Source organism: Rhagoletis zephyria, unplaced genomic scaffold (genome assembly GCF_001687245.7).
Source record: "Rhagoletis zephyria isolate East Lansing unplaced genomic scaffold, Rhagoletis_zephyria_1.1 Rzeph_scaffold_00013, whole genome shotgun sequence".
Classification (NCBI taxonomy): domain Eukaryota; kingdom Metazoa; phylum Arthropoda; class Insecta; order Diptera; family Tephritidae; genus Rhagoletis; species Rhagoletis zephyria.
Genome location: NW_016157097.1, coordinates 368907 through 380450, shown reverse-complemented (window position 1 = coordinate 380450; position 11544 = coordinate 368907). Strand labels below are relative to the sequence as shown.

The 11544-nt window shown below is 37.5% G+C and overlaps 2 protein-coding genes across 3 annotated transcripts; one reads left to right on the top strand and one right to left on the bottom strand.

The window, feature by feature from the left end:
• The first annotated feature begins 1666 nt into the window (after window positions 1-1666).
• PIG-G (phosphatidylinositol glycan anchor biosynthesis class G) lies at window positions 1667-5275 on the top strand. Of its 2 annotated transcripts, XM_017611435.1 has the most exons (10): window positions 1669-2067; window positions 2137-2515; window positions 2587-2766; window positions 2827-2957; window positions 3010-3224; window positions 3287-3495; window positions 3569-4172; window positions 4232-4379; window positions 4481-4811; window positions 4860-5258. In XM_017611435.1, the coding sequence occupies exons 1-10, from the start codon at window positions 1889-1891 to the stop codon at window positions 5256-5258; spliced, it is 2775 nt and encodes a 924-aa protein (XP_017466924.1). In that variant the 5' UTR covers window positions 1669-1888. The 2 variants fall into 2 exon arrangements, with proteins under 2 accessions (XP_017466912.1, XP_017466924.1); XM_017611423.1 differs by having other exon boundaries at window positions 1667-2067; window positions 4481-5275.
• On the bottom strand, window positions 5185-9065 carry Orc1 (origin recognition complex subunit 1). The gene is made up of 5 exons (XM_017611446.1): window positions 7717-9065; window positions 7287-7489; window positions 6408-7232; window positions 6211-6346; window positions 5185-5945 (listed from the first exon to the last, which is right to left on the bottom strand). The coding sequence occupies exons 1-5, from the start codon at window positions 8799-8801 to the stop codon at window positions 5465-5467; spliced, it is 2730 nt and encodes a 909-aa protein (XP_017466935.1). The 5' UTR covers window positions 8802-9065; the 3' UTR covers window positions 5185-5464.
• Window positions 9066-11544: the final 2479 nt, after the last annotated feature.

Genomic DNA, 11544 nt, shown 5'->3' with positions numbered 1-11544 from the left:
ATAAAACTTTGTAGCTTTGCGTGACATTTATAACTTTGCCAGCAAAGCGCCAGACGCAAAAGGTATGCCACAATGAACGCCAAGAAAACAATGTTGTACCGCTTTTTTACTCATCAAAGTTGCTGTGGATTTTAATTATTTTGATTTAAAATTATCAGCAATGTAATTAAGTTTTATGTTTCTGCATGAAAACCCGAATTTGGACGAAACAAAATAAATATTAAACCGGCTGATTGTCAAAGCGCGCAAAAAGATGGGAGTTGACCATCTTTTCGCTTCGCGCTGCCGCTTCAACGATTTATGTGGCATGCTTTGTGCATTTTCATACAATTCACCTTATCTGTCAAAGCGAATCTGTCACGTAAAGCGAAGCAAAAGTTTTATGTGACATCAGCTTTAGAAATAAAACGGCAGAATCTTGCGAACAGAAGAAGAAGCCAGACGTATTTTATTTCTACTTACGAAGTTTTTAGACCACCTGACGCGTTTTCAATTTTTGAAAAAAAAATTTTTAAATTTTCACAAAAAAAATCTAAACTCTTTTTGAATCGATATTTGGTAATTACGGAAAACTTTTTGAACATGTGGCCTTCCGATGGAGCAGAATTGGCGGGTATTGGTAGAAATATAGTGCCACTTTATAAGCATGGATAAATATGGGAGTAGCCCAGACAGCTAGTGGATTGGGACTATCCACACGACTAATGTCGCATATTAACTGGAATCCTACCAGCAACGTTTTTAGCGGTGTTTAAAATGTTGTACCTTACGGATTGGTCAAATTCGAACCAAAGACTCTCTGTAGAAACTTACATAAACTCATGCAGAAAAACTTTCTTGGATGAAATTTTTAAAATAAATACCTATGTTTATCTTAACTCATTATTAACTGAAGATTGTGGAGACAAACGATTAACAAATTTTGAGGAATTTGTTTTCATATAGTAATTTAATGCGCTGCTCTTAAATGATTTGACGATGTTGTTGTACTGTCATTAAAATTCATTTATCTACCACACTTTTCAAATTTCACTTCAGTTTTATTGGCAATTTTTTTTAAATACCCTGCGAAAATCGCGACTACTCCATGCATGCATGTAAAGAGTACTCCCGAAGGACCAAGGAGTACTCCAAAATTAACCACAATTCATATAAAAAATATGGTCCAATTAACATTGCGATGTCCTAGGGCAGGAGCATATACTCCATCTCTGCATTACATCAGAGTAGCACAAAACAACTCCTAACATACTCCAATGACATTGTTGTTATATTTTTTCGTTTGTACACGCTTTTGTTCTTCACCTCGCAGATGCTTTTTTTGAAATGAATAAAAACCAAAAACAAAAATTAAAAATTACATGTTGCCTCTGACGACATTCGAACCCGAACATGCTGGGAGCTAAGAACTAATAGCTAGCATCTCTACACGTTTAGCTACAGCCAGACATGCAAATGTACTTACAAATGCTTAACTTCAATCACATTTCGTTAAAACACGAGCAGTGATCGGGTAACAATAAGCTGGTGCAGAGACACGAGTTGGTCCGCTACAGCGTGACATAGGAGCACTTTTGTAAGTACTCCAATATACCACAAATAGACTACATGGTCCAACGATTTTTGCAGGTTACGGCCAAAAAGCACTCCGAGCCTTTGTTAGAAGATCAGTTTTTATATGCAAATAAATCAAAAAAAGTCGAGAGTCGAAAGTGAAAAGTCGACTTCAGTCGACTTCCATAAACTAAAAGTTGATCACTAAAATTCGACTTTCAGGAGTAAAAAGTCGATTTTGGTCGATAGTCGAAGTCGACTTTGCCGTCCCTACAATGTATTGGATGATTTCCGTGAAAATACCATCGTGATTTTCGTGATTATAAACTAAAAAATGTTTAGAAATGCATACATGCATGAGGAAACCCCATACATCAAATTGGTTTTGTTATGGATGATAATTACATTTGTTTCTGGTGCAACTATTTTTTTGATTGGTTTCTTTCCAATAAATAACTATTCCGCAGAACATGGTACAGGAGAGGGCCGCCCACAAAATTTGGACGAGTTGAGGTAAGTCAAGTCTATAAGTTCACTAAGCATCTAAAGTATATATATAGCTATGCCTGTATTCACACGCAGATTGAAGCCGCCGGCTCAAGTTTATGCTCAGACTATACTTATGTTAGTGGATGCACTGCGCTCAGATTTTCCTACACCAATGAGTATGCCATTTTCTTACAAAAACTCGTGCAGTAGACTTAAATTGAGAGTCAATATACCTACCGTGACTATGCCTCGCCTTAAAAGCCTAACAACTGGTACCGTTTCCAACTTCATTGACATCATCCTAAACATTGGTCATGTCGAACAGCTGTCAGATTCACTACTGCATCGCCTAAAAGAACGTAATGAAACTACGGTTTTCGCTGGTGATCGCACGTGGATAAGCCTATTCCCCAAACAATTTAAACGCTCTACAGCTAATTTGGATTCATTTTTTGTAAACGACTTTTTTGAGGTAGGTATATAAATATGTACACTACGGCGAGTATTTTTGTATGTTTGAAACGTTAGCCATCCTATGCGTAGGGCGACAAGAATGTTACCGAGGTACTAACTAATGAGCTTCAGCAAACAGATTGGATGTTGTTAGTGCTACATTATCTAGGTTTGGACCATATTGGACATGTAGAAGGCAGTGAAAGTCCAAAAATTCCATTAAAGTTAAATGAAATGGATGAAGTCGTGCAAAAAGTTTCTACAACAAAAGTATGTAATAATCAAATCCAATTTTTATTGATGGAAATTGATTTACAATTTGATAAAAAGAGCTTTCACAGGCAGCTACTCCTATTGACTGGTGACCATGGTATGAAGGATGGGGGTGGACATGGAGGCAGCACTTATGGCGAAATGTATGTGCCCTTACTTGTATTCAAGGAAAACTGTAGCACTTCAAGGTTTGCGTAAAACATATTTAATTATGAAAATTAGTTAATTTAAACATTTTAGTATCAATTCTAAAGAGTATCATCAAATTGACGTAGCACCTACATTAGCATTATTGTGGTCTATAGAAATACCACCAATGTCTATCGGTTGTTTGATTCCTGAGCTCTTATCTGACCTATCTTTCGAAGATCAACTGTACGCGTATTATTACAATGCTTTGCATTTAGTGCGGAAAGTTGAGAGAAAATTCGGTCAAAAATATATGCAATCCAGTTGTGAGTATACTTCTTCCACCACTAAATTTATTTGCTTATGGTGTGTTTTTAAAAAATTTCAGCTAAAAGAAAATGGTTTGAACATGCCAAGTCAGCGCATAAACGTTTCCTTTATCTCAAACGAAGTGAGAACTTTGGCAATGCATTTATTTTCGAAGATGCCAAAGTGCATTATTTACGGGTGTCACGGGAAATTTCTGAAAAATTATCCGACTCTTTGGTGCGATTCGACTATGGACTCATTACCATGGGGCTACTGCTAACCACATTGGTAGTGAATAAAAATAAACGTGAATATGTCAAGCATTTTTTTTATGTAAAATTTTTTTACTACTTCGTTTTAGGTGGTTTTACAAACACTGGTGATATTTTACAATATAAAGGAGCACAATTTTATTACCGGAAAATGCACATTCCTTGGCGTTATTGCAATTGCCGTATGCATATATAAATGGTGTTACCACCAACGTTACCTTACTGCTATTGGCACTGCAAGCAACTTTGGGCTTTTGCTGGCAATAGTGACACTCGTTTACTTAATAGTAAATATAGTCAACTTTTTTTGGAGCAATTTTTATGCTGGCAAAGATATCAGGATATCACTTCCAAGCCTTACCTGGGCGCTTTTGGGTTGCTTAATATTCCAAACGTTATCATTGGCATCTTCGTCATTCATCGAAGGTGAAGAAAAAACTTGGCACTATCTAGGTACGAGTGCATTAATTTTGCTGTACCTGCGAAGCTTCAGTAGAGACTTGTGGGATAACAAACCGGAAATGTGTGTCGGCAGCGCAGCATTATCGAAAATTTTATTTATGAAGATTTTAAAATCCCGCTATTCATTGCTAACGATTGCCGGCTTGGGAATTTTAGCACGTTTTAACCTTGTTGCATCTTACATTAATCAAGTAAATTCTAAGGCATTGTTAAGCTGTCTGTTTGCAACTGGTGCGTATAAACCATATTTCTAAGCGTTTCACATATTTATTGAACTTTAATTTTCATAGGACTTGCCCTATTTTCGTTGTGCCTACGCCAACAGGCACTCGTTCAAACCCGTAAAGAAGTTGTGGCTTATTCTTTAGCTGCAATGCTGATTTATTGCTATCGGGCTTCTAAAGGACGTGTTCTCTTTGTGTTTGACACAAGCTGTTGGTGAGTCACTAAAAAAAAAAAGCTGCCAGTGCCTTTTTAAAACTCTTTGATAAGTTGCCAAATATTTTAAACTGATTCTATTCATCGTTATATAATTTCAGTGATAACATTATTCTGAATATATTTTGGCTCATTGTCGGTATTACCACTTGCCTTGGCTTATCAACTGTGATAGTAAACTCGAAACGACTGAACCGGTTCCGAACGCGCACCTACTCAACAGGTTGCAACAATATTCTACTTACTTCTTTACTTATGATTTCGCTACTGCTGCATAAACCGCACAACGCGGTTCTAGTCGCTTATGCGATATACACTCTTTCAATGACTTATGAGTTGTGTGACAGATTAGATATAATTCTACGTACACACAAGCTCTTAGCAAAAGTCCTGTGTACTATATTTGTCGCAAATATGTTCTACTTTTATCAGGTAAGTGGCTTACATAGCTTTTCATATTTACGAATTAAATTTTTTCAGGGCAATTCAAATAGTTTTGCTACTATTGATCTTAATCCTGGTTACGTTGGTCAAACTGCATATAATCCAATCATTGTGGGCATCCTTGTAACACTCAATATGTACTCTGCTCAATTTATTGCATTTCTGTATTTCATTATGCATATTTTGCATGAAAATAATATTAGAAAAATCAGTCAATCGTTTTCTGATGATCGCATAAATTTCATTCTCTGTTTCTACACGTTAAGTATATTTGTTCCAGTATTGGGATACTTTTGGTTACTGTTATTTTTTCGATATCATCTATTTATCTACTCGGTATTCGCGCCGAAAGCCTTTTATGAATTTTACAGAGTCGTTGTGCTTTTATTAACATTTTTAATGACAACAATAAATTTGTACATTTTCAATAAGTAACATTAGTTAATGCGCTATAATTAATGTGGGGTGATAAGTTCGTGTTAAACATTAAAAAAGACATAAGTCATAAATTAAAAAAGCGAAATTTATTTTTATGTTTACTTAAATGCCACTTACACGTCAGGCATAGTGTATATCGTCGACGCTAACATTAAGTAGAATCTTTTGGAAAACATCATTGCGAAATTTATTTTTATGTTTGCTTAAATGCCACTTACACGTAAGGCATAGTGTATATCGTCGACGCTAACATTAAGTAGAATCTTTTGGAAAATATCATTGCGACCACTTTCGGCAATGAGTAGACGTTCAGCACACAACTTTGAGCAAATGCGCAAGCAATGTCCTGGCGATGGTGCAGTTATACCTTCGAAAGGTGCTAAATTTTCGACTTGTGAGTAAACACCTAAGAAGGACGTTTCCTCGACTCCTGTACGAGTCACTTCGGCGAGCACAGCCAGCAAAAAGAGTTGCTCCATGCGTGAGCAATTCCTTATTGCTTGTACTTTTGCGCTAGCAATCATTTCCGAAAGTGCCTGCTGCACATGTGCAATGCCAACAAATTTTTGAACTGGCGTAGAATTGTCACTGTCCCTAGGAAGTATGGCTGCTTCTGCGATTTCGGTAGCGCGCCGACATATGTCCAAGGCACGTCGAGCATCACCTGAAACTGCAGCCACTTTACTGTAATGAAAAAATAGATCGGAAGTATGTTTAAATACTTTTTAGCCGTTATCGATTCGCCAACAGGTAGCGAGTGGCGAAACGGAACAAACTCAATGAGGTACAACCAAACTAGCTATCGTCTATCCATGCCAGCTAACTTTGTTGTTGCTTTCACATGCAAAATACTTCTTTAAGCGACCGGAACTTAAACATAGCGAGCAGAGTAGGGGCGAATCGATGACGGCTATTGTTATACACTCATATGCGTATGTACGATACATACCGTGCTACAAGTTGAACAGCATCACTTTTAAAGGCATCTGAACCACATAAACGCATTGTCACTATTTCTTGCAATTGCTTGTGTGTGTAAGGTTGGAAGGTAAGACGTGTTAGCCCAAGACGCGATGTTACCTTGCCTTTTATATATATAAAAAATATTAAATAAAGAAAAGTTAATTACAACTGTGTGCAATTTACCCATTAGTAGGCGCTCTGGCAAATCCATTGTATTAGCTATAGTCACCACTACCAAGCGTGCGGAAGATTTTGTGGGCCAATCCAGTAGATTGTATACAACATCCTGACGTCGATTGCACAGTATATCTAATTCATCAACTAAAAGCACTGTAGGAATGCGACGCGGTGCTGATGTGGTGAAACGCTTTTCAAGCAGCGAATGTGCTTGTTCCCAGGAAACAGTTTTACCAGTTAATTGCTTATAGATTTGTACATATGCCTGCCGTGGTTCCGTTAATCGCATACCATTGATTTCAACAAACTCAAAAGCGGGCAGTTCATCATCTTTTTGTTTACACTGCAACGCGCGTATTACACCAGTAACTGTTGCTGTTTTCCCAGTTCCAGGCACACCTGACACATACATGCAGCCGCCACATTGATCTAGAATTTTTCCTTCTAAAAATGCGTACACATTTTCAAATTCCTTTTCACGGCATGGAAGGCTTTGTGGTACCACAGAAACATGTAAACGTTCTCGTGCTAGTTGTAAATCCGATTTTCGTCGAGCTTCAGTCGAAACAGAGGTTTGCCTATGTTCCATTGTTGGTGATAACTCACCACGGCGCATCAGTTTGAGTTTTTGCGAAGGAGTCATCGCACCTGCTACAGCTGTAGTAGAATTGCGACGACGAATGATTGCCGCATTTTTAAGTGCCGATCGTTTAATATCATTGTCATCTCCTTTTGGCTTACGTTTTGGTGTGGAAATGTAATCTTCATCGTTGAATACTCTCTTTTCAACAATATCCGACAGTTGAATACTTCGTTTTGGCGTGCTATCAACTAAAATAAAATCGTTATAACAATTCAAACTGAAAAAGGTTATAGTTAATCTACCTTGCTGTCTTGTGGCTGATTTTAGTATACTTTTGCGTCGTGTAGATGGCGTCATATCTGTATCATCGCTAACTCTTTTCGATTTCTTGGTGGGGGTGGAATAGATTTCCTCCGGTGTGTTTTTGATTGTATGCTCTACTACATTCATGGAAAGTGGATCGTTGAATTTCTCGTCCATGGCTGCAAGCTTAGAAGCTTGTTGTCTAAAAAATAGATATTTGTTAGAAAATTTTTAAATAAGTTTCCCCATTAAATTTTTAACCGACTTCACAAAAAGTTCGTCGCAATTTTTTTTTGTCAGTAAGTTACCACATAGTTTGGTTTAAATCCAATCATTGGATCCTTCAGAAATTAACGATAATCTTAAATTTTTATATGAGAATTGAAGTCGGTTTTGTTTTTTGCTTAAAAATTACTTGTTAACAATTACTTTGCGGACAATCTAAATTTGATTTTCATTTCGCTGGTCGGTTCTTCAGTTGTTGGTGTTCTAACTATAGAATAATTAAGACAATCAGATTCTACACTGGTGTCAGCGCCATTATCCAAACTCAAATTTAGATTACGACGAGCAGCTGAGACACGTGTTGTTGGTGTTGTCACTTTCCTATTGCGTTCGGTGAGTGGCGATGTGGGAGTGAAGCCACCAATTGCCTCATTTCGTGCCGCAATTTTCTTTTTCGCTGACAAGCGTACCACATTTCTTCCACCAACTATTTTTATAGGCGATACTTTGTCTGCTCTTTCGTAAACGTTGCAGTCAATGAACTCCAATGCCGTCGCAGCAGCAACGGACGCTCTACGCTTTCTAACTGCTACGTCGGCATCAACCTTTTGCTTACGTACTGATGCACTTCTAGCTACGCGTGCCGATTTCGTTTTCTTGGTAGTAGTCGGCGAATCCCTGCGTCCACGGGTTTTTACCCCAGCAGCAGTCAAATCATCGGTATTCCATTCCAATGGCACCAGCCTGTATGAGTTTTTATCTTTAATAAACTTATATCGGCACACAAACATTGGACACTCGTTCCGTTTTGCTTTGTATTTATGTAGAATAGCGCTGGCACACTCCTCAGTTCCACCAAACAAAACGATACATTTACGAAAAATTGTTTCTAGTGAAATATCTGGGTCATAAGGGCGGTGTTCTTCTATCAGTTCCGAATTGAAATCAATACAAAGATCGTCTCGATCAAATTCTTTGTGTGGCACACACTCAGGACGAGAGTACCACTGAACAATGGCCCGGTACGGATCACGATCGACAGCGTCATGCAGTTCATACAGATACAATATTTTTCCAATGTCACAGCCTTCTACCGTATCAGGCTCAGCAGCATCAGCATTGGACACAAGTACAAAGTCACCCAAACTAAGCGTTAAATCTTCAAAAATACACTTTCGATAAAAGCTCACTTCTTTATGAGCCAATCTAGGCACATCAACTATGCTTTCGTTGGTACCGATCCACTTCACAACTGGTGCCTTATTGGGCTTATTTTCTTTGAGTACCATAATTTAAAAATTATTTAATGCAAACTCAGCAAAGAAATTAATAATTGGAGCAGCTTCGCTCGCCAATGCTCTGCGCAAGCACCAAAACGTTGTTTTCTTTTCTTGGCGCCAATTCAAATGACATTTGCGCGCCTTGACATTTGCTTTCCATCGGGCTCTGTCACACGGTCAGTAATTATCACGATATTTGGATCGCCATCCATATCGATGGATTGATGGCTCGCGCACGAATGCTACATGTTCAATATTTATCGCGTCAGTATTTGCATAATTTTTCACCCCTATTGCGAATGTCGACTGGCAGTAGATAAACGACTATTAAGCGATTATCCATTATCGATGCTATTGCGAGTGTCGCTTAGTCGCTCAATTAGCGACTGTGAATACTTTTTAATCGCTCATCCTTCTATTGCTGTTTTTTAGTCGTTGGAGTTTGCGTTTATAAAATTTACATAAGAAAGTGGTACTATAATGGATAAAAAGTAAGTCAATTGAACTGGAAGTTGTAAAAAATTGTGAAATATACATATGCATGTATGTGTCTGAATTACAGATCAAAAATTATAAGCAACAAAAGGCAACTTGCGCGGTTGTTCGTACTGATGCAGGAGAGTGAAGACATAGGCAAAGGAATTTCCGGAAAGAGTAGGGTAGGAAGCTCCGCTTCTATTGGAAAAGATACATATACAATATTTCTTGTGCATATAACTCCGGCTACGCCATCCACAGTGTTTTTGCGCAGAACCAACATCAAAAGTTTATACAAAAAAACTGCATAATTTATTAATTGACTAGTGCTCGGAAATTTGAAATCTTTATTTTAAATTAAAGTTGAATTCTTTCAATACACTTGTTATGTTAAAGTTTTTAAACTCGGGTCACGCGTTTGGACACAAAAACCCAACATCATTGTACAAAAAACTTAACCGTACCGTATTTCTTAAACTTCCATAAAGTTTATTAATGAGGAAAACAGCTTTTCCTGCAAATCATGTAAAGCCTAAAAACTGTGAAGCATCGGGAACGCAACTTCTATTCATAAAACTCACACATGTACATACACCTTCCAAGTCCAAGGGATCCGACGAATCTCGCAATTCCCTCCTTGCTTTAGCTAACTCTACTAATCTATTAGCTTCGGCATCATCTTCTTCATCACTAAACCATATTTCAACTGTGTCCATTTTTTTAATTTTATAATAAAAGCAATTATTTTAAAAATGATGTAAATAAAACACTCAAGAAACAAATGTAAACAAACAAACAGCTGTTTACAATTCTATCGACCATTCACAATAGTACAAATTTTTATCGATCAAGTTACACAATAGCAAAATAAAAGATGATCGACTCGATCGACAAATTTCTATTCTACTGCCAGTCGACACTCGCAATAGGGGCCTTTGTGTTGAAAGCTTATTATGACGCAAGAAAATATTTTCATTTTGTACGTATAATTTACAGATACTGCATTCCACAATTATTTTAAAATTTCCAATGTTAATTAAAATTTGTTTTGCAAGATTTTAAGCCCCGTGAGCGAAGGCAGAGCCAATGTTCGCATTATGAGAGTAAAAGATGTACTGACGAAATGTATGGATCGCGTTTTGAAAGTGCTACACGTTCAATATTTATTGATGGTATTGCCATCCGCAATCCAGATTTTAAAATTTTTAGAAATTTTGCGATATGGATCACGATCCATCCATACTGCATGCTACACCGTCAATAAATATCGCGATACTTGGATCACGTCAATAAATACTGACCGTGTGACAGTGCCCATCGGTGTTCGTTTCCCAAAGGGCCCTGTCACACGGTCAATATTTATTGACGTAATCCAAGCATCGCGATATTTATTGACGGTGTAGCACACAATATTGATGGATCGTAATCCACTGTACCGTTGGGAAGTCGTTTCAACTTTCTAGCTTTGCTTTTGGCATTTTCGTTGCTTCCCATTTAGGGCCGGTTGTTCAATGTCTGGTTACCATGAACGAAAGACACAAGATCACGCACATCTTTGTTGGAAGAAGTAAACAACGAAGAGAACAAAAAAAAAACCGCGTAATTGTTGAACGCATGAATAATCATTTTTATTATGCAAATTCTTCTATAAATCATGTCGTTGTGTTAAATTATTCTTTACCTTATGTGTGCACACGTTGTCACAAGCGAAAATTAAGAAAATTGCAGTAAAAAGCCACCACCAAATTGTAAACTACTATTGTACTAAATGTCAAAATGATGTGTTTGTTGTAAACAAGGCGAATTCATTTTACAACAAACACATCATTTTGACATTTAGTAGTACCGTGGCGAAAATTTAATTCGCCATCAACACCACCTTGTATAAATTCGCCTTGGATATACCTCGGCGAAAATCTAAATTCGCCATCAACACCACCTTGTATAAATTCGCCTTGGATATACCTCGGCGAAAATCTAAATTCGCCATCAACACCACCTTGTATAAATTCGCCTTGGATATACCTCGGCGAAAATCTAAATTCGCCATCAGCACCACCAAGGCGAATAATATAAGGTGGCGAATTCACGGTTTGTTTTGTATAAAACAAGGCGAATTAATATAAGGTGATAGCAGGAGTACAAAAACAAAAATTTACATGTATTTTGTTTTTGCTTTGGCGGCATAAACTGTCAAAATCTGTAAGAGTGTGTGTAGAAATTCAAACAAAATTTTTCAATTTGATATCAGAAGCCGTGCGGCGAAACACATACA